Source organism: Vanellus vanellus, assembly GCF_965231255.1.
Source record: "Vanellus vanellus genome assembly, chromosome: 2".
Taxonomy (NCBI): Eukaryota; Metazoa; Chordata; class Aves; order Charadriiformes; family Charadriidae; genus Vanellus; species Vanellus vanellus.
The window spans coordinates 161334096-161357863 of NC_138906.1; the positions used below are offsets into that span (position 1 = coordinate 161334096).

The 23768-nt window shown below is 36.8% G+C and overlaps 1 protein-coding gene across 1 annotated transcript in view; it reads right to left on the reverse strand.

The window, feature by feature from the left end:
- The window catches only part of DNAAF11 (dynein axonemal assembly factor 11), a gene marked incomplete at its 5' end in the record, with an annotated part of 35409 nt that extends 14003 nt beyond the window's left edge, over positions 1 to 21406 (reverse strand). Inside the window, 10 exons of the mRNA XM_082499256.1 lie at positions 3970 to 4065; positions 4909 to 4978; positions 6476 to 6541; positions 9090 to 9167; positions 11179 to 11367; positions 12504 to 12703; positions 13700 to 13872; positions 16452 to 16529; positions 19502 to 19669; positions 21295 to 21406. Coding sequence (XP_082355382.1) covers positions 3970 to 4065; positions 4909 to 4978; positions 6476 to 6541; positions 9090 to 9167; positions 11179 to 11367; positions 12504 to 12703; positions 13700 to 13872; positions 16452 to 16529; positions 19502 to 19669; positions 21295 to 21406 — 1230 coding nt within the window. The remainder of the gene's footprint in view (positions 1 to 3969; positions 4066 to 4908; positions 4979 to 6475; positions 6542 to 9089; positions 9168 to 11178; positions 11368 to 12503; positions 12704 to 13699; positions 13873 to 16451; positions 16530 to 19501; positions 19670 to 21294) is intronic.
- Between the last annotated feature and the right edge of the window lie 2362 nt (positions 21407 to 23768).

Sequence of the window (23768 nt, forward strand, 5' to 3'; positions counted from 1 at the left end):
TTTGTTTTTCATTTTAGAGGCTAGGGAACTATGAACGGGCTGGAAGATAAATGGTGAAAGGTTTAGTAATCTGATCAGAAACTCACTAAAGCAAGTGAAAAACACTTACTGAATTCACTTAGCTTTCTGTTCTGTTACCAAGAAGAGAGAGATCATTTCAGGTTAGTATTGCAAAAAGCATATTATAGGAGACTATTTTTAGGTTAATAGCATTTTAAACATTTCTGTTACCTAAGGAATGTGCTAGGCCATTTATCTAGTTGCAAATAATTTTATTTTTATAATAACTGTTTATGAGGAAACAAAGAGTTAAATATAGTCTAATATAGTCATTAGGCTTGTCTTATCACTGATACAGCCTGAAAGAAGGTGCATGAACCCTGCTTTTCCTATTATCTCACTAAAAGGAATTCATATTAAGTTGATGATTTCAAATTAGTGTTCTCAAACAGTGTTGATAAACTCAGCCATAATGTTCTTGAAGAAAAATATCTATTTGCTTTCCAGCTGTTGCTAAACTCTATTCATTATATTTTGCTTCCTAGATTACAACCCATTAGTACCCATAAAATGTGTATGGATAGAGAACATCTGAAAAGGATATGTATGCCAAAAATATAGTTTGTGCACTCTAATTCAGTCCTGAGGGAAGGGAACAGATTCTGGGACTGTAATATAGAACAAAGAACAACAGGTTTGTCCTGCTACATGTTATTGATGTGAAGCAGCACAAATACATCTTTGGTCAGTAAATCCACGGAGTTCACAGGATGACAGACTCACAGAATAGTTGAGGTTGGAAGGGACCTCTGGAGGTTATCCAGTCTAACGCCCCACTCAAGCAGGGCCACCTAGAGCTGGTTGCCCAGGATCAAGTCCAGACGGCTTTTGAATATCTCCCGGGCAACCTGTGCCAGTGCTCAGCCACCCTCACAGTTAAAAAATGTTTCCTGATGTTCAGAGGGAACATCCTGTGTTTCAGTCTGTGCCCATTGCCTCTGGTCCTGTCACTGGGCACCACTGAAAAGAACCTGTCTCTGTCCTCTCTGCATCCTTCTTTTAGGTATTTTTATGTATTGATAAGATCCCGTCAAGCCTCCTCTTCTCTAGGCTGAACAGTTCCAGGTCTCTCAGTGTTTCCTCATAGGAGAGATACTCCAGTCCCTTAATCATCTTTGTGACCTTTCGATAGACTCTCTCCAGTATGTCCACATGTCTCTTGTACTGAAGAGCCCAGCACTGGACACAGTACTTCAAGTGTGTCTCTCCAATGCTGAAAAGAGGGAAAAGATTGCCTCCCTCAACCTGCTGGCAACATCTAATGCAGCCTAGGATACAATTAGTCTTCTTTGGCAGAAGAGAACATTGCCAGCTCACGTTCAGCTTGGTGTCCTCCCTCATCCTTTCCTGCAAAGCTGCAAGTTTTTGTATCCAGTGACATCGAAGATATTAGACCATGCAACATTCCATTCATGCATATCTCTCTGTGTCCCAGCTGCACAAGTAGTTTTTAACCAAACCAAGGCAAAGCTCAGAGCATCAACTCAGTTATTCTATTGAGCTTCTCTCTCCTCAGGTCTCACAAGTATCTGTGAATTGTGACATTCTGACACAAAACAGTCTCCAGACCCTCAGGCTAGGTAAAATATGTAGATGTGGGTAAAATATCAAGGTAGGGGAAACATAGGTGAAATATAAAATTAATACTGGAATAACGGCAGCTGTCAATCACAATATGAAGAGATAATATCCACTTTGCTGATTTAGGTATGACTTTCTAGGCAGGCAGCAGATTTTAATATGTCCAGAGACTCTTTGAAGTATTTATGTTTTCTAAGGCACTGATCATCCACGAAGAGACTAGCAAGATGTGTGAATAATAAAAGCATGTTACAGGGTAGAAAACTGATAGTACTTAAAATATCCAAAAGACAAGTAAATAGTAAACAAAACTGTTCAGAAACATTTGAAAATGACATTATCCAAAATGTCAAATGTCAAGGCCTCAATTTCAAAGGAATAAATTTAGGAAAGCATAAATTCTTATATGAGCGAATTTTGAAATTAACCAAACGAGTACAATTTTCAGCATTGTTCAAGCTCTTGGTGAAACTGCATGCTTGATGCTAGAGTGACAGTTTGTGATTTAACGAGAGGCTGTCCATGTAGGGAAAGACAGATGGTATGGGACTGGAGCATAGAAGAAAGCATAGAATGTATAGAACCACAAGTGGAAAAAGCCAAAAGCTGAGAAATAACTTTTTAGTTACAGCTATTAGTTGCATAGTCTTAGAAATAAAGCACAAAGAAATGACATGAAATAGCAGCTGAAGGTTCCTCCTTCAGAAGAAAATGCTGTAATTGATATATCCTGGCTGATTCCTATGTCTTTGGGCAGGGTTACCCTATTTCTGAAAGCCAAAAATATATGATGTAGTCCTAGAGGCCTTAAAAACAGCCCAACCCTCCAAAGGCATAATGGTATAACAGCATGATGCTGAAGTTGATTAACCTTTCCCACAGTTCCCAGAACTCCACCATTCTCATCTCCAGAATTCCTAAAATTTCCAGCTCCCTGTCTGCTCCAAGCCCTTCAGTCTACCTCTGCTCTTCCTGCAGGTCCAAGAACCCAGTCTTGCACCAGATGACATTGTCCCACCTGTCTTCCTGTTTCTGCCAGCATCCCACCTGCTAAGTCCCAAACCTCAAGGTACTTCTGCCACTCAGATTCCCTCTGCCCCTTGTCTTCTATTCTGGTTGACACTGCTGCATCTTATTTAAGCTCTATTGCCCCTTAAACTTCCAGTGGCTGCTGGCTGGCCACCTGTTACCTCTCTCACTGCCTACTTCAGTAAGGCAGGTTGACTTCCATGTCTTCAACTGTTCCTCATTACTGGTCATTCCTTCTCTATTCTCTAATATTTCGGCAGATGTGTGGGAATGGGTAGGAGATGTCCTGATCCCACCTTTGATTCTACCTCATCTACTCATTATGTCATCCCACAAATTAAAATACCACTTAAGTACCCAGAATGCAAGCTACGTTTACTGAACCCATAGTAAGACACACAGTGGAGAGGAAATAAAGTGGACATACCTACCAATTTGCTCCCATTTACACTGCAAGAACTGGGCTGGGCAGGGAAGAGAGAGAATACAAAACACACTTTAAGCCAATCTGCTTTTTGCTTGCCAGCAGAATTCTCAATTGACTTGAATCCTGATTAGCCTGACACCATACAGGCAAACATCAGAGCACAGGTGAGATAGGAGAGCAGAGAGTCAGGAATATTAGGGTAATATGGCTTCTTTAAGTACTAGGGACTGCTGTGCAGTTACTGCTTTTTTCAGTTGAAACACCATGTTGCCACAACCTTCTTGCCCTGTGATTACATATACTTGATACAGCGGTCAGTGGATCCTTTCCAGACAGGGAAAGCATGAAGGGAAAATGAATTCAGCAACTCTTGTTCTGATCACCTGAGACATGAGAGTGCTGTATCATTCCTGTCCTTGAACGAAAATGTAATCTTCATAGACGTGTGTGCCACACCAATATTGAAAAATTGATTTCTTTTTATTATTTCACAGGTGGAAAAAGAAAGTTGTTTATTTTCAGATATTTAAAAAGTCTATCTTCTTACACATGTGCACAATACTGCATGTTTTGCAGAGTTTGTTCTCATATATAAACAGCTGATTTTTTTGAAAATAAAAGAAATACAAATACTTCTATTAATACTGATTTTCATAATGTTCCTTTAAAGGGATCTTAAATCCTAAGGTTTACCTCTATGATTAAATTGTCTTTCTCGAATGTTCCTTCTTTGGAAAGTATGTCCTGATGGAAAAGGCTAGATTGAATAGCTTTAGCTAGCCAGATGCTACCTGTAACTCAGAAACATTCCCAAGGTACTCACAACATTTTAAGTATCTTTGTATGAGGCCTCCTCAGATTATTTTACATACCTTTGGCATGCTGACAACTAAATGACCAGTTGTTTGGGATCTTTTAGCAGAGCTGCTGTCTGGCTTTACTTCCTCAGGGAGCACAAGCTGAAATGGCTATGAGAAAATAAGGAATTGAAGTATATAATGCTAAAATATATATTTTTAAAATTTTATTTTTACCTGGATGGAACATATGCAGAAATATCACTGTCACATCCCTTAATCTTAAGGACAGTACAGATCTAAATCCTCTCAGTTTTTATGTACTATTACTAATCCTAATAAATGATTAGCATGCTAAACAGCTTTTACTTACAAGTGAAATTGTATGTATATTCCTGAATTGCTGTCATTCCTGAAGTGACGTTTCTAAAGAAGGTTATAAAATGATGCCTGACTTATATTAACAATTAAATGAGAAAGATTATCCAGCCTATTTCAGACATAAAGTAATTCTGAAGTTTTGTTTCTGCAGTTGGTACAGCCAAAAGTAGGGATTTTGGTTTACTGTTTAAGTACTTGGAATTTTTTTTAAAATGATGATAAAATTAAACCCACTGAGAAGAGAGAAAACTGGAATGACATTTTAAATGCCCTTTCAAAAGAATATACATCCATTTGTTTCTGTCAGCTATAAATTCCAGATTGTGAAATTGCTAAATTCTAGCCTAGGGCAACTAGCAAGCTCTCTTCTTAAGTGAATTATGGTACACTGTGTGAGGGGAATAAGAGAGAAGGAGAGAAAGAGAGTGAAATTTCATTTCAGGCTTTGCCCATCTTCTGGTTAGGACTTCCACAGTTTATGTGTGGTCCAAAATAATGCAATTATGAACGAACATTTTTTCTGCGTAGGTGGACATGGTTGGTAACTCATAAAAGTCAGATCCAGAGTCCACTGAATAACTATGGTAAGCATTAACTCTTGATTTGAAATGAATGTAGTAAGAAAACACTAACCTTTCCCTTCACCAGTACTCGTATGTAAGTTGGCTGGACATCAACATCAAGCAGAGAAGTGTCCAAATGTCTTCAGAATGAGATATAAATAAATTAATTTCTTAAATGCTGATTTCACAGCTTATATACTACAAACTTTAATTTCAGTTATTAAGTTCTGCGAAATATTATTAGGATTTAATGTCTTTGGAAGAAAACCATGATCTTCCTTTGAGTTCACAGAATGTCAATTAAAATCATGTCTAAATTCTGTCAAGTCCACCTCATCAGCTACTGTATAACTGCAAGAATTCAAAATCTTTGTGGAAAGTGAAAAGGTCTTTCTTCTATTAGTTCAGTGCTTTACATTAATATGAAAATTAAGTTGGTATTTAAAATTGTAAAAGTATTTTACTACTTTTCATTCTGAAAGCTTAACTAGTAAATTTATAATGAGTTCCTTTTTTTTTTTTTTGGACAGAATTTGCTGGAAAACAATGAACAGAAATACTTTACATTCCCAGAAAACACAGTACTTTCAAATTTCAGTGCTGTCAAACAAAATTTATGACCTGTAAAAGCTCCACTTTAACATCTACTCTTCATCCTGTCACACACACTCACGTTCCTGTGACCTACTATTGAATACACAAGTATGTATTCCCTATTTCCCTTCTTTTATAAAGTTGCTTCTCAGGTGAATTTTTCAAACTTTTTAGTTGGCATTTCTTACATGTGAGCACAGAATATTACAATATATACAACATTTTATTGCACCTGAACAGATTTTTTGAGGCTCCAAAAAACCCTAATTCTTATAATTCCGAAACATGGAGCAGGCCTCTTTTGAAGGAAATTAATGAGCTTTAAGGGAAGAACACCTGGCATGAATAGTGTTTTTGTGCTATAAAAGTAGTTCAGGCTTTACTCTAATAAGTTCCTATTATAGGTAAATAAGCTTCTGGGTTTCCAGCCCTTTCCTGAAGTGTGGGCAAGGCCACTGTACCACTTAGTAGTATATACTATCAAATAGTTACCAGGTTTCCTTGTCATATTTTGAGCTGGTTCAACCTAAGTTCTTCCAGGCAATGCCCTGGCACAGTTCAGTAAATAGCGTGGGCCGTGTACTCTTTCCGGTAAGCAAGGAAAGCAGGACAAGGCTAACCCACTCTGTTTAGAGTAGGAGAATAATTTAACTAGGACATGAACTGTACTGGAGCACTTGTAGGGCCAGAGAATGGGCAAAAATCCCATTCCCTAAGACCCTAATATGCAAAGAAAGAACGGAAAAGGTTTTACATGTGTATAAAAGCACAGGTGTGGAGGAAACCTGCCTGTGGACTGCAGAAAACATCAATTCCAAAAAGGACTATTAGACACAGTCCTCATACAGGAGTAACAGAACAGTCTGAAAAGTCCTTGGCTATTCGGCCTCATTTCTTTGTCACATACTTCAAGATTGATTCAATTACCCCCTATGTTATTTGTTTTCCTCTTGAAAAGTCCCCATTACAGAGAGAGGTATATTTGAAACACTGTTTATTAGAACTTAAGTACAGCAAAAATTAAGAGGAAAAAAGATACTGACCTGTAAACAGCAAGATCCAAGATGATCTGGTTGTTTTCTTCATCATCTTTCAAAGAGAAATGAAGCCTAATAATAATGACAGGAAAAACCTTCAGGATAATTACAATTGGAGTGAATTACAGCACAATTCAAATTCAAGTGCTAGCAATTTTAGATGAATTCAAATACAATGTAGACAATACGTCACACGATCATTTTACAAACAGTTGCAATTTTCTTCATGAACAAAAAAAACCCTGACATTTGAACCAAAATAATTCTAACACTTATTTTCTGTTCTCCGCACCCAACCCACAAGAAACTAACAAAAGTACTACTGAAGGTCAGTTAAAATTAAGATCAGCCTGTCGATGCAGAAAGAGAGACATCTGCTGGTGAAATCTGTCTGCTTTATTAACGTCTACATAGAAAAAAATAGTTAATGAAAAGCCTGGAACTTGGTAATTCTAACCTTACCATATGTTAAAAAAAAAAAATTACATCTTTTTTCATAGCAATTAGTTTGCCTAAAGTATAAATATCTGCATGTGAATTTCCAAAGAAAACATGATTTGCACAATATCATTGATTCTACAAGCTTTATAATATTTGTTGAAAATGAGACTGTAGACTGTACTAGCTGTGTGTTTGTGATCTTCTGGCTGAGTTCTTAAAATTGTCAAAGAATCTTACCAGTTATAAATTGAAAACAACTGCAATTGTAAGGAGATTTAGTCTAGATTTACAAGTTCTGCTCATATACTCAAATATTTCCTATGTTTAAACAAAAAAAAACAAAAAAACAAAAAAAAAAATAAAACCCCCCAATAAATGAGAAGGTTCTTATAGATTAGTTATTAGTATAAAATTAGAGGGTTTTGCTTATTGTAATTTCTCTAGAATATTTCAGTGACATTACAATACTTAGATATTTTTGATTCAGGTACCAAAAAGAAGCTCAAATGTTAACATTTTAGAAGACACATATTTTCAGCAATAAAAATATTTGCCAGATATAAATTTTAACTTTTTGTCCTCCTGTATTCTGACACAGTCAATTTGCAAGAAAGCTTATGGAGCTTTTAGTTTATGGGTATTTTTTAATGGAAAACTGCAAAGGGTACAAAACAGCTTTGTTTCCCCTTTATGTTTTTTCTCTTATTGCATCTCAGATTTTGAGAATTCACTAAAATGTGAAGGGTGAAAGAAAGAAAAGAATTGTAAAATTTTCTAGGGGGACGCTTAATCAGAGTTGTTGTCAGCAGCATGCAGCCATTCCTCTTGCTAACCTTCCAAAAGAGCATCAGAGAAGCTTGGACATCGCTATGGATGTTAGACTTTTGCATTGAAGCAAAAACTTTGGAGAACACCATCTGTCAATTTGTGTCTCTTTATTTATGTCTCTCCAATACACTGCCAGATTGCACTGAAGAGCTGTGATATTCTTGTTGAAGCCATGACAAAAACTGCTCATTGATCTGGCTTTACGTGGGCACATCCACAGACTAAATTCTAATCCAGAAAACTTGGGTGACACAAGCAGGACTGCTGCTAACAGTGAACTTCAGGCAACTGTATTTCTTCTAAAAAGATAGCTAGAGCTTTATTCCAAATCTCTCTGCTTCTTAGAGGCATAATCAAGTTCTATTAACACAAGATTTAAAATATTTTAGACTTGTCTTCTTTGAACTAGAAAATTATTATATTTTTTTAAGTCAACACATTTTTACAAAAAAAAAACCCAAACATCGGTACCGCAGTAAGTATCTTCTGATACAGGCAAAAAAAACCATGAGCTTTTCTGCCACTACCTTTAATTTTCCCTATACCACTGAAAATTATACACTGATGCTGTAATGTAGGTTTTCAAACTCTTTGAATTTGCATGGATTTATCAATTTCCAAGATTTAGAAAGCATTCTTCATGCTAACGATAAGAATGTTCTTAGCTTTGATTTTCCACCTAAATCAGTCTTAAGATGGAAAAACTTGTTCAGAGGACAGCAGACAGGTAAGCAGCCCTTAGTAGGTCACTTTTTGATCACATGGCTCCTGTAGGAGGCTCTTTGGGGAGATGTTTATAAGGAAACAATGTTTGCAGTCTCTGTCTCCTGTTTTCCCTTAGAAAAGAAGGCTTGGTTCAAGCGGAACCAATGGCAACACATGGCTGATACCCCTGGAAACTCATCAAACTGTCATCAGAGGACAAAATGATCTTATCCAAAAATATTACTTGGACGTATTTTTCCACATTTAAAGTAGCTAGTCATACACATTTCTCTTCAATAGTCAAATCAGTTAAACTTTTTCTGCTGTTAGCAAGATGCTCCAAGTAAGAGCCTTACCATAGAAGGGAAAAGAGTAAAATGTCTTATATCTTTTACAGACAAACAAGTTCTTCTATCATCAAAGACCAAGATGTTAAAGTAAACAACCTTTAACACTTTACTCACTGAAAAATAATTCTTTTTCCAGCATCAGAACATAATTTTAGATGTCAGTTTCCCCACCGGGAATATAATACTGCAACAAGAATTTATTAGCCCTCTTATTTTTTTATTGTCACGTATCTTGAAATAGTTGCCCAAATCAGCTATGAAGAGGTTAGCCTGTTTAACCGCTTAACTTTACATACTTAGGTACATTCACATTCAGAACTTTTCCTTCTGCAGTGACCAATGTCTGAAGAGGCTTCTCTTTCTTTTTTGATTCCCTTAACAAAACAGAAAGAAAAATGGCCTGTAATTTCACATTCTGATATTTTATGCATCATAACAAAAAAGAAAGAAAAGAATGGCAAGAAGTAAGAATTATCTGGTATTTGATGTTAAGGATACAACTTATTTCAGGAACAAAACAGGTTATATTAAATGTCCAATTGCACATTAAAAGTATCATCTAAAGATGAGCAAATGCTTTTTAATATCACATCTTACATTGATAATAACTTCTTCTGCATGTCATAATGTCCATTACCAAACAGTAATATATCAAATTTATCTGGTACGTCTTAAGAAATCAGTGGCTTGCTTAAACATGTGAAACGTTTTTCTAGTTATGAATGGTCATACTAATCATGAAGTATCATTGCTGTTAACTGATTCACAAGCAATTCTGAAAAACATTTTTATTCATGCTAACACTTTTACCGAACAACTGCTTGACATATCTCTAAATAGCATGTATATCAGTCATTATTCTGCACTAGTAAATAGAATTATAATGGTCAAAAGATTACAAGCAGCACCAAATAGGATACAGTATGACCAAAGTGCATACATGTAGATTATTTGTTGATGCATCTATTACATGTGTTCTTCCTTCAAAAAATGCAATACCTATTACTGATGGAGACTGTAATCTTCACTATCTATGTCCAGCTATCAGCAATTAAACTATATCTGACTTTCATTTAGTGCAATAAACAAGCTACCTTAAATTTATTTGCCAAAACAAAGCATATCACTGAAAGAACATTAAGACTTGCAGTACTGGTATTTTCCTGTATATACCCTCCCCCCCCCCCCATTTGTCAAAAAGACAACAGCAATACCTTGCTTTTTCTGTTCTCACCTTTCTCATGCTACCTTACAAAAATCCCACAACCAAACCAAAATGAACTGTGGAAGGTTTTTTAATTCCTTTAAATGCTTTCTAAATTTAGAAAAATCCAGAAAGGAATTATTCTATCTTTATTATAATGCTATTTGGACTCTCCTTGGATGTTTAGAAGGAAGCATTTGGAACACATTTTCTTTTTACTAGAGCAAGGCATCCCCAAACATAGCAGAACTCTAACTAGCTAGAATCTGAGTTTCACAGTAGTTCTTCTGAGAAAGTGCTAGACCTTGAATTAATAATGGCAATAATTTATGCAGATTTCCAGATTTTTTGAAGAGTTCCCTAGAACTGACTTTTTCAATACTTAGGCTTGAAAAATCCTTTATAAAGCATGTCCTTAAAAAGAAAAGCTAGAAAAATCACTGGCACAAATGCTGTTATATAAGCAAAAGAAAAAAAAAAGGAAAAAAAAAAAAAGACATTGCTTATGATGTTTGTGGAACTGATAAGTCAGCAGCAATAAAATTACTTTATTGTTAGCAACTGCATTAATTTTCCATGGTCAGCAAAACCAGTGGCAACTTTAGAAAGTTTTCAAGGCTTTTCAAGGGCCAGACATATTCAGATTCACCATGCCAAATAGCAAAGATAACGTAAAGAATCTTATTACTCTGGACGAATATATTTGATAAAGTGCGTGAAAAAATTTCTAAGCCACATAGAAAAGGTGTCTGAAATGCCTTTGTGAAAAAATTTTGTAGTGTGGCTTATAAGCAATTTATGTAATGCAACCTGCACTCCAGATAAATGTTTTTAGCAATAATATTAAACATTGAACTACACAAAACATATTAGTTAGCTGACAGAAAAATGAAGCTTCTAAAGTCCATAAAATGGAGTTGAAAAGAGAAATTATATTTAAAAACGCTATTTGAGAAAAATAAAATAAAAGGTATCATAAATATGTTTTAGAAAATGAAACAAAACAAAATGAACAATCTGAACATTTTATTTAGATTTTATAAGCATATTTGCACAGGCAACAGGGATTTAATCTGCCAGTTCTCAACACTAAAAATGTGAGGCAGTTGCCTCCCTCTACACTGTACCTTTGAAAATTGTCCCTTCCTCAAGCCATAGAATATATTCAAACAAAAACATACCTTATATTGTCTTTAGCTCTCCGTTTTCCTTCAATATATCTATGAGTTTCTAATCTAGACTCTGGAGTATACGGTGTAGGCTCCTCCCAAAATCTTCTGTCTTCTTCATCATCTTCAACTGTTCTCCACATTTCTTGTTCTCTATCCCCTTCTGCATGATGGTTTTCTTTGTTCTGTAGGGAGTCTGGGCTACACAAGACCACTTGTAATATTATCCCAATTAAATGAAGGAAAAGTAACAGTACTTGCTAATGAAGTCTTGCAATAATTTTTTTTTTTAATCCAATATTAATAGCTATATAATTCCTACCAAGAACAGTACCTTATCGCTTTGGACAACATTGTCTGCTCTGCTTCTTTCATGAGTTGACAAAACATTTCAACGTAATGTTTTTCATTGACTTAAAATACTATGGTTACGCCTCACCCTCTGAAAACCCTGATAGATAGTTCAACAGATTTAATTTCAGGAGCAGAATTTTCAGACAGCCCCACAACATTCAGGTGAAAGAAAACCTTCAGTCCATGTGATGTTTAAGTATTCCCAATATCAGGCAGCAGCAGATTAGAAATTTATGGGGTGGCAACATTTTACTTAGGCACCTCCTCCGGTGCCATCTTAGAACCTGATTCATTTTTCCCCCTAGCCCTAAGCTTCTCATCTTCAGAAATTCTCAATCGACACAGAGAGAAAATTAAATTTATATTACAGATGTGATCTCTGAGGACTAAGTTTCATAGCCAGCTCCATGGAACTTAGTCTCTATTGTATTAAAAATAAGATTCATGGCAACTTCAGTGAAAGATGACCCCAGACAAAAATCCTTCTCCTATCTAGGTAATCTCAGCAATAGAAGGTGGAAGAAATACAGAAATCAACATTCCATAGAATTTTGCATCTCAAAAGATCTGCAATATTGCATTTCAGTCTTCATATCTAATAACTCTAAAGCAAAAGAAATTATAGGAGAACATCTGCTTTCTCCAGAACCCCTACGTTACCTTAAATAACAATTTCCAGCTGTTCTCCTGAAAGAAGCTATCAATTACACTATTTTGGCATCCAGATGATTTAGGTTGGAGTTTGGGGAGAAAAATTCTATTGTACCATCTGCAGGTCAGCAATTAATTATGTTTGTAATTAATTATATTTTTCATTAGAGATAACATGCATGAGGAAAAATAATTCTGCTAGAATCAACAATAAAGACAAACAAAAATATTTAAGTGGAATTATATAAACTATTTAATGAGGAAAAATAAAATTATTAATGAAGAAAGAGACCAATTATGTTTACTCACAAATTGTTGTTGCTTACGGTTACCTGTCAAATCCAAGCTTAGATTGCATTTGGTTTTGTTTCTTGTCTTCTCTTTCTTGCATTTTAATTTGAGCCTCTTCTTTTTCTCTGGCCCGTTTGAGAAGGTAAATTTGTTCCTGTTCTCTGATTTTCTGTTTCACTTCTGCATAGTTTTGAAGTGCTTGAATTCTGTCTGAACGTTCTATTTCTTTGCTATCCAAACACTTCCCAAAGGGAAAAAAACATCAATGCAGACATTAAGAAATTTTAAATATATTCAAATCAATAAATCCATTAAACTGTAAGTTAATTTGTATAGATTACTTTCTCTATAAATTTAAAAATATGCCTTTCAAACCTCCAGAGCACAATGTAAGTTATACTGTATTAAAAAGAATTAACAGTAAGTTGCTATTCAGATCTGAAAATGGTTTTGTGTGTTGGAGAGCTGCTTTTTGCATTTGCCAGGAATTTCCATTGGTCTTATTAGACTATGTAGTAGAGGAAGCCCCTTCAGCCATTTCTGATATTTGTCTGACCTTGATTCAAGCCAGGAAACTATTACAAAGTTATTTATTTTGATGTGTCAGTCTATTGACAACTAAGTGAGCTGAATATACTCCTAATAAGTTAAGCAAGCGTCTGTGCTTCTCCAAGGGAAATTGTGGGAGTGTATATCAGGACTGTGACTGTTGCAATGGCAGGAAATTATAACATAAGAACATCCTTGCACAAAACCTCAATCTCAAAGTATCTATTTACAGTTGATGAGATATAGTGCTTTTTTACATCAGTTTCTATCTTTCTACTGTCTTACACTGTTGGCTTGGTACATACAGTTCGTATGGTACCAACAACCTGGTAACTTTCTGCAATCATGAAAATAATTTAAAAATGCATTGTAGATACAAAAGCAAATGAGAAAAAAAGCCAAAACTGTACAGTGTATTTATTTTTTCAGAACTTTTTTCAAGGATCTCCAGTGAAAATGACAGGAAAAGTTAACAAATGCATGTGGTTCAGTCAAAACAGAACCAATTTATTATCCCATTATTTACTGCAGTCACTTATTCTTCAGAATAGAATTTCATTTCCTGTGGACAGTCAGACAAATGCACGTAGTTTTCCTACCATTGGCATTTATTTTCTTTGGGATTAGTATTTTCAGTCAACAATGTTGGTTATTGATTTGGATACAAATTTAATTTTTAAACACTTACTTTTAATTGAGGAAGAGTTGCTACCACATATTGTCTATAACCTTCAAATTCAGTACATGGGTTACCCACTAGAAACAGTTCCTTCAGATGTATATTACATCTTAGGGCTTCAATACTGGAGAGTTCACCAATGAAATTTGCTGTTAGGTCAAGTTTCTTCAGTTCTTCACAGCCTTGTTGAAAAAAACATAATTCAATTTCTCCATAACATAAATGTACAGATGACATACACACACAGAGACACATGCACACACTTGGATATAAAACTATCTGCATTTGTTTTCTGTATATTAATATCATCCTATCAGCATACATCTTCTCCAAGACACAGGTGAAAGGGTGACTCAGCCTAAGTTTATGAGAACACAATATTTACAGAAAGAAAAAAAATCTCAATGAAATACAAAATATCAAAACTTATTATTATTGGTTTTATAGCTGTCCAAACTTTGGGGTCAGTGCTTGTATACTGGATGAGCTACTAAATGTTTCATTTACAGATAAGCTGGGCTTCAGTTTTAACAGTCTGGTTGCCTTTGTACCCCTCCTTAACTGCATCTTCACTGTATGGCTAAAAGAGTGTCTAATTGCTTCAGTAGAGCAGGATTGATTGCAGGTTTCATTTCTGTGTACTGTTAAGCTTAGCTAACTTTATTCAAGTGTAAAGATAAGGTTATCTAAAAATTCAGTCCCACTCAAGATGAGGATTTCCAATCTATGGACAAGGCTATCATTGTAAATACTTTATCACTAGTTAAATTGCAAACACAAGTCAGAAAATGTTGTTTCTTAACCAAAACTGGTTCATTATAAATAGAAACTCTAAATTAGTTAACAAAATGCTCTGGGAAATCTAGGTACAAAATTATCAGCCTCTCCTTTTATCATAATTTGTCTATAAATCATAACCTTGACTCTAAGAGTAAAAAAGCTTAGCTAAGAGCAAGCTCAACTTCGATGCTCATCATTATAATCACTTATTTTCCTTTGCAGGTCGATTTGGCAAGTATTTTATACATAATCGAGCTGCAAGAAAATAAACTACTCAAAATAATGTAAGAGGGAATTTAAATAACCCAAATTTTTGCAATGTTCACTCCCAAATGTGCTTGCTCCTAAGTAAATGACAAATCCCAGTAATAAATAATACATCCTGACAGAGGAACTTAAAATTTACTGGCATAAAATCAGATGAAAGTTTCCCAACGAATTGCCAAATATGTAATGCACTGCCTATTTCTTCAACTTTTACAAATTTGTGTGCAGCCTGTTAGCTTATTTTTTTTATTTGATTTAAGCCATCCTCTTCAATCAGCTTGTAGACTTAAAAACAAAACAACCCCCCTCCCCCCCAAAAAAACAACCAACCAACAAACAAAATCAGATTTTTTTTTTGGTATTTTTCCCTTGTCAAGGTGGACATTTTAAAGATCCAGCAACTAGCCTAATCAGAATCAAGAAAGAGGAAGAAATCAAGTCAGAAATTATTCAAGTAATATGGAATGTGTTTATGGGTGGTTCTAAGTTTTAGATTTTGATCTTGGAAAATGCTAGATCTTTGCACATGCAATTATGTGGAGTACTGCATCCAGCTCTGGAGCCCTCAGCACAGGAAAGACATGGACCTGTTGGAGCGGATCCAGAGGAGGGCCGCAAAAATGATCAGAGGGCTGGAGCACCTCTCCTATGAGGACAGGCTGAGAGAGTTGGGGTTGTTCAGCCTGGAGAAGAGAAAGCTCTGGAGAGACCTTATTGCGGCCTTTCAGTACTTAAAGGGAGCCTACAGGAAGGATGGGGACAAACTTTTCAGCAGGGCTTGTTGCAATAGGACAAGGGGTAATGGCTTTAAACTAGAAGACAGTAGATTCAGGCTAGATATAAGGAAGAAATATTTTATGATCAGGGTGGAGAAACCCTGGCCCAGGTTGCCCAGAGAGGTGGCAGATGCTCCATCCCTGGAAATAGTCAAGGTCAGGTTGGATGGGGCTCTGAGCAACCTGATCTAGTTGAAGATGTCCCTGCTCATTGCAGGGGGGGTGGACTAGGTGGCCTTTAACGGTCCCTTCCAAACCAAACTGTTCTATGATTCTTTTCTATGACTCTATGAGTTACAGTGACAGGATAAAGGGTTAAACACAGAAAAAAACAGAGGGAACTTCATGCAATGACAGAGAAAAGAATCATCTGAAAAACTGTTTAAAAATACCCCAGAGTGCCAATGCAACCTGTGCACAGAGTAGAACCTTCTTCTGTGTGACATTTGATTGCTGAAGATGACTGATAGAACATTACACAAGAGAGAATTTTTACAGCCTGCATAGCATTAAAAAAAAAAAAAAAAAAAAAAGAAAAAAAGAAACCTCACATGCCTCCAGCAGCTAACCTGCATAACAAATTATCTTATCATTAGAGTGGGGAAATTCCAAATTTCATGAAAAATGTGGATTTTTGCTTTGTAAAGTATTAAAGAATAGATCTATCAGAGCTGGCAACACAGCAACACTGGTGAGAGAATATGCAAAAAGCGAGCTAAAATACATACAAGGAAGTTCAATGACAAAACTGCAGCAGTCAGAAGCATTTGATACAAAGAAGCATTTGTTGAAACCCTGTGCACAAAAAAGCTCTTTCTGAGAATCAACAAAGTATCTTTACTGGCAGACATACTTAAAGGCTTCCACTCTGTCTTACACTAAGTCACAACTTAAGTGTTTCAATATGAAAAGGCAAAATGGTTTGTTTAAAATCTGACCTTCCAGATTTTCAATTCTTTCAATGTTGTTCAAAGCTACATTTAAATATTCCAACTTCTTTAGTTTGCCCACATTCTCTGTAACAAAACATAGATCTGTTATTTCAGTTTTCTTCATTGGAAAGGGCATTATCTTTTTACTTGCTTACCTGACTTCAAAGAAACAATAAATTAGAAAAAAAGGAAGAACAAATCAGAATATGTATCACATTACTGGGCATTAATATTTTATTATTAATGAAAGGACAAAACCAAAAAGTTCTCTGAAACACAAATTAAAATAAAAAAAATTGTAAAAAGAAATAATGAAGGCTATCAACTCACTTTTTATCACAAATACATAAAACACTTATATAATGCAAGAGGACTGGCCAAAAAGCATAGTGAAACATTCCATTTGTCATGACCCTTAGAAAGGATCAGGCCATACTTAGTTGAGCTTTATAAAATTAAAGTTTTACACTCACTTATATATAAAAGATTGGCTTCTTTAGTAGATATTTAATTGTTAAAGATCTTTTTATCTACAGGGTTAACACAAGAAATCCCCTGTCCTCCCTTTTTAGAAAGTTTGCAAATAAGGAATTATATGGCTTCAGTGTGAACAAAACAAAGCCCCCCACCCCACCCCAACCTCACTCCCTAATCTGGAATTTAACCTGTATTATTTTCACCATGAACTATTTAAATTAGCAGGTTCACAATGTGTGGTGCTGTGTCAGAATGGCTAGCATTTCCTCTTTTGAATACAGAAAGGGCATAAAGAGGGATTTGGGTAGCAACAATCTTCATCAGCCCCAAAAATGTCTGAAAAATGCAAATACCCCTTGAGATACGTGACAAACAGGTCAGAGACATATACCTGAGACAAGATACATAGTATAACTTGTGTCACAGTTCACCAATTTCTCCCCAATAGCCAGATGTTTTGAAGATCTGACTGGAAAACCTATCCAATGAAGTCATAAAGTTTACCTCTAATTCACAAGCCACACTGATTAACTGTTGTACAAACTATCCCTGCTGAGGCAAACAAATTCAAGTAGCAGGAGCTTCATCTAACCAACACAGATCATCTACAGCTGAGTTAGTTGTCTAGGCTCCTCTATAATCAATAAAGAGGAATAGGCTCTTCAAGGTGCAATTTGTCTTCTCTTAAATTGGCTGTCTAGAACCAGTGAACCAAATTGTGCTCAAAAATACACCTTTTCTTCATCACTGGTGATAAACAGAGGCCACAGTAACTGTCTAAGACATAGACGTCTAAAAGTTTGGTGACATGAATCCTACCAGCTAGTTTGCTAAGACCTTGGAGAGATGCTTTCTTCATAATTCACAAATACGATGAAATTAATTTCTCAGCAAGGACCTGTGCAGCTTAGGTTGGCTGTTGGTTGTTCTTATAGTATCTCTATAATGGCAGTGCCTGTACGCAAGAAGATGTGAGAGACAAGTGTTGAAGCCAATGGCATCTTGTGGGTTTTTTTCCCATTTATAGAAAAGAAAAGAACCAGGACTCATCCATACAGTGAATGCTTTACAACTTGCTGTCTGATTAGTAGGCAAGTCAGATCTTGAGGGCTGCATAAAGGTTCTCTGTAAGAGGAGAAATGACACGTCCCAATGGGGTCAATACAAACCATTCAGCTACGATATTTTGAAGTGTGCTTGGAAATGTTATGTGCTCTGCGTGGAGATGTTTGTGCCCACTGGGAAGAATTATTTCTCAAATTCAGTCTAACACAACCCTATTGGTAACCCTTTTGGTTACTACTCATATAGTGCTGCCTTTTTTGTTTTTTAGTATTCTTTTTTTTTTTTTTTTCCCATTTGTTACTAAGGTACTATCTTGGAAAGTTATTACATTATACAACAATATATGAAGTAGGAAGTTGCATACTTTTCCAACTCCTACAGTTAGAGTAAGTTAAGATAAAAATTGTCTCAGAAATGACATTGCTGAAAAAATCTTGTTTCCAAAATGCAGTAATGTGAACGGTAATATGAAATACGGTACGAAAGGAGGTATGAGTGTTGTCAAAAGAACAAGGTGAAGTCTTGTGTCTTACTGAGGACACAGTGACAGAGAGAAAAACAACTTATTTTGGTCTCATTTTTGATGAGGCAGAGCAGCATAAAGCAGTTTCAAAAACCTTATTCTCTCTGGGAGAAGATTCCTCCACTCAAAGAAATGCAGATGTTATCAGTACAGATACTCCCTAGGAGTTTCCTGATGAGCCCCTCGAGAGGATTTTAAGCCTTTGCCTGCAAGTCCTGAGCACAGAATTTCACCCTAAAACTGGATTTTCTTTTCTTACTCTTAGGGAACTTCAAAGAAATATGCTAATATAATTCCTGAGCAATTTTGACTTTCCATTCTTCATCTACACGGTATCTGTAGAGTCTAAGATTTTTCAGCCCAAGGCCTGATGTCGTATCTTTCTGTAGAGATCCTGGCAGATATGTGAACCTATGCCATAAAACACAGTCCATGTGAAATTATACCTTCTCCTGTGGTGCAGGAAGACCATTGAGACTTTGCTGTAAAAAGTCGTCTTTACGAACAAAAGCAAGTATTTTATCTAAATTAAAATTATTTCAATATTAACAAAAAATACAATTTATATAAAAACTGATTTTATAAATGAACATAAGGACAGCTAGTCCTATCATATCACAGTCCATGGTGTATGGGCTAAACTGTTTGTTTCTCTGTTTGCCACAAAAACAGGGTATTTAAGTTATATCTTGGTTTATAAGGTTTTAATCAATAAAAGGTGTTCCACACTCATATTCTAGTGACTTCTATCTCAGTATGATCTTTTCATTTAAAATTCCTCTTGCAAATTCCTGAGCTTCTTAGAAATTTATTAAAGAGACAGGGAAAGGAAATCTTATAGGAGCAGATCCACAAAGAACTTTTCTGTAGTTACTCACTCTGTAGTTACTCACTCTTTACCTTAAAGTATAACACAACAGATACTTTTTTCTGATTTCAAAATTATGCATGTAAATCCATTTAAAAAGAAACACATCCAGAAAACACTTACCAATTTTTGGAATCAGATTATTCTGAAGATAAAGAATTTTTAAATCTCGACACCATTTGTCAAGATACTCTAGTTTTTCTATTTCCTGCTGATGTAAAGAGATTTCTTCCAGTGAAAAAATTTCACAGTTGTTATGCTCCGCACGTCTTCTAACGAGATCTTCAGTGACTGAAAGAAACATTAGATGTCATATGTCCCTTTAGTCATTTTCCACCATTTGACTTATGAACAACATATAAAATCATTAGAATCGTTTGTTCCACCATACCGAATACATATCCAGTAGGAATCCTAACCAAAAAAAAAGTCTGCTAGAGAAGACATTGTGTGCCAAGTAACTTCAGCCCACTCTGCCACAGTAAACGTAATTTGTGAAACACACTCATGGCACCTGTAATATTTAGAAAAATCCATATGAAACCTGCTGAGTCTTCCAGAAGAGTGTGATACAACCCTTGAGGGAATTAATCCAGCATCCATTGTTTTCAGCATAGCTCAGGTTGCAGATTGATTCATGTAGACAAGCAACGGAGTGTTTTATGCTCTTTTATTTCCTGATGCCAGATATTCACAAAAAGTAAACGAGCTACAGTGTGTCATCATATGCTTCCGCCAGCACAGGCTGTACAAAAATAAGCAGGATATATGCTAAAAGCAGGCAGATATTTTTCACTTTTTCAGTGCTTGAGGCAATGCCATAACTAATTCATGCTTATAAATGTTTATGTTAGAATGAAGTTTAATCCTGGGTATTTCTTAAGAACTACCAGCTCATTAGCAGCCCAGCAAAGGAGCTTCAGTAGCTGAAAGACACCAGAGACTTGTGTTCAGAGATTTCACATAGTAATATTAAATGCCAGGCAATCTTTCAAACAGTGAAAATGTTCTGTGTAATGAAGGTAAATGAATTCAACGAGAACCAGTGCTCACTCCTGAGCTAGATGTTATTACTTTGTTTCCAGCCCACTGCATCAAAAAAAGCACTAGAATTTTCCTCTCCTTGACAAGCAGTGAACTACAGTGAAGTACTGATTAAAAAAACTAGGGTTTTATAAAATTAGCATAGGCATTTTCTTGATTGTTAAGGCCAAAAAAAAAGACTAGCAAGCCTTTAAAAAAATCTGAAGAAAAATAAGTAAAAAGTATAGAGATCTGTGAAAACAAATTGTTCCTACCGTGCATTAATTAAAAATATTCTTTCATTGCTTCTTTGTCTCAGGGACAAACCTCTCAGGTTTATGAAATTGTTCAGTTTTATTAGTGGTCCTGGAATGGCTGCACATATTCACATGGACTGGTCTGCTACAAGCTGGGTAAACTACGTACCAATACAGCCCAAACTCGCTTGTGTTCGTGTAGCTCCTCTATCTACAGCCTTTGGGAAAGAGGTGAAACTGGTTTTGCATATACCATATTATTTACAGATGACCAGGGTTAAATATCCCTTCTCTTCAACAGTTTAATCTAACATGATTTACAGAATTATATAATGGTGATACTGATATTGATGTAAGAAAGGATCCTGTCTACACATAAAGCATATTGGAAAAGGTAAATGTCTTTGACGTTTTTAATCCTGTTAGGCATTAATAGAGAAAACAGAAAAAAAAAAAAAAAGAAAATTAGCAGAGAAAACAGAAATAATTAATAGATAAAACAGAAAAAAAAAAATGGCAATAACCGTGACTAAATATTTTAGTCTTCACAGAAAATATGAGAAATATTGGCATTTCTAATAAGTTATTTGGCAAATCTGCTGGAAATTAAAAAACAAAAATAAATGGCCTGCTTACTAATGTGTTTGGTAGCAGATCTTTCAGTGCCAGTATTTCCAGTGCAAACAGGTATGTTTGAGCAAGAAAACAATATTCCACATTCTGTATACATAAAGACTGGAGACAACATTATGCTCCATACCTTTTATGCAAAAAGAAGTCATACAAACTATTCCAGACAGAGTTTTATTACAGTCAGATTTCCCTTCGCTGATGAAAAGAAAATTGAAGTGATTGTTGCAGTGATTATGCAAAAACGTCCACTTTCATTACCAGACGGTTTGCAAAGCAGAGACAGTCATTCCCAATAGATGCTACAGTGGAGCTTTAGAGACCTGTTTGGGGGCCTGCTGCAGGGAACTGAGTAAATATTTGACATTTTGGATGCTATCTAGTTCTTTTAAGAGGAATGAAGGAAACAAACTTGCAGGAGAAAACAACAAATTAAAAAAAAAAAAAAAAAGCTTTCCCAGGATGTTGACGAAACACATTGTAACACCATTTCTCACTGAGAAGTTCGTTAACCAGAAGATATGATGTTGTGCACAGTAATAGGAGAATGGATCAACCTGAGAGTTCACAGCTACTCCTGTGTTCATGAGAATACAGGAGTAAGAGGTGGCATCAATCAATTGGAGATAACAGATCTTGAAGATCTAATAGCTGGGCTTCCAAAAATTAGATGTTTTACTCAAAAAGGAGCACATATGAAAGAAAGCATTAAAGAAATGGAAAGAATAAGCACATGGACAGCTGTAGGTATACCGAGAAACAGTGGGGAAACCTGCATTTCAGAAAAGTGAAGTATTTCACCATTATTTTAAGACTCAAATTCATACTGTGCTGCTCAGGATATGAAGCTGTTCTCCTTCAGGAGGTGCCTGCTCAAAGCAGGCATCTGCCAGCTTCTTGCAGAGAGAAAGAGCTCCTTTCCAAAGCACTATTTTAGCCCAGCAAGGGCTGGTATACAATCAAGTGATGGTATACAATCAAGATAGATTGCAGGGAAAAATCACAGATGAAGGGAATTCCTCAGTATCTTTTTTTCTTGAGTGATATGTATGAGCACTCAGTCTTTTTTGGTCATGCTGCTTTACCTCCAAAAGATTATGGATTCATAAGTAATAGTATGGAGTGTTTTAACCTCATTCATGTTTTTTTTTGTGTTTGTTTTTTTTTTTTTTTTTTTTTTTTTTAACGTCTCTTATCAAGTATCGGCATCAGCTGCTTCTACATAAAAAAAAAAAAAAATTACACTATCATGTTGTGTTGAAAACTTATAAGAGCAGGGAAAGGCCAGCGCTGACAGCTCTGGCCAGACAGGAACCATCCCGGCCAGCATCTCCCCACACACGGAGGGGTCCCCGCCTGGGCCACCCCGCTCCTGGGCCTCTCAGGGGTTGTTTCGGGAGGCAAACGCACCCGTGCACTATGCTTGGTGACATACAATGGATGGTTATTCCCAGGGAGGAATGAAACCAGCTCACCCAGGGAGGCAGGAAGGGAGAGAGGTGTGGGGAATGGCGGGGACGGGGGGCAAGCGTGAGGAGAGGGAACAGGGTGGCCAGGGAGCGGGGCACAACCTGGGGAGGAGGGAAGGGTCCCGGAAGAGGGGAGAAAAGCGGCCTCTCGGCGACACTCACTCCGCACCATGGCCGGCCTTCAGCTTCCCGCCGCCGCTTCCGCCGCCATTACAGGACGCCGCGACGCTGCCACGGCAACGGGGCGGGCGGGGCAGCTGTGGTGGTGTCCGCCCCGCCCCAACGCCCTCACGGCCGCCCGCAGCCACCGCCCCCGTCCCCCTGCGGCCTGTGTCCCCGCCGGGGCGCGGGTGTGCCTGCCCGAGGGGCGAAGCGGCGTTTGTATCAACCAGAAGTAAGATTTCTGCTACTCTGGCTGCTCCTGACCCCTTTCTGTGGCTGGGGAATCACATACGAAGTGCCTCTTCCTCATGCACGTATCTTTCATCAGTCCTTTGAATGATATTTTCCTCCTACTCCTGCATATCCATCAACTAGTTTGCCTAATGCATTTTAGGCTGAAAGTGTGTTTCCTTTGTCTGTAGAAGCAGCCTGTTCCCAGGATTCATAGAATCATAGAATCGTTTAAGTTGGAAAAGACCTTTAAGATCAAGTCCGACCATGAAACTAACTCTATCCAGTCCACCACTAAACCATGTCCGTCAGCGCCACATCTACACATCTTTTAAATACCTCCAGGGATAGTGACTCCACCACTTCCCTGGGCAGCCTGTTCCAATGCTTGACAACCCTTTCGGTGAAGAAATTTTTCCTAATAGCCATCCTACACCTCACCCTGGTGTAACTTGAGGCCTTTTCTTCTTGTACTATTACTTGTTACTTGGGAGCAGAGACCGACCCCCACCTGGCTACAACCCCCTTTCAGGTAGTTGTTGAGAGTGATAAGGTCTCCCCTCAGCCTCCTTTTCTCCAGGCTAAACAACCCCAGTTCCCTCAGCTGCTCCTCATCAG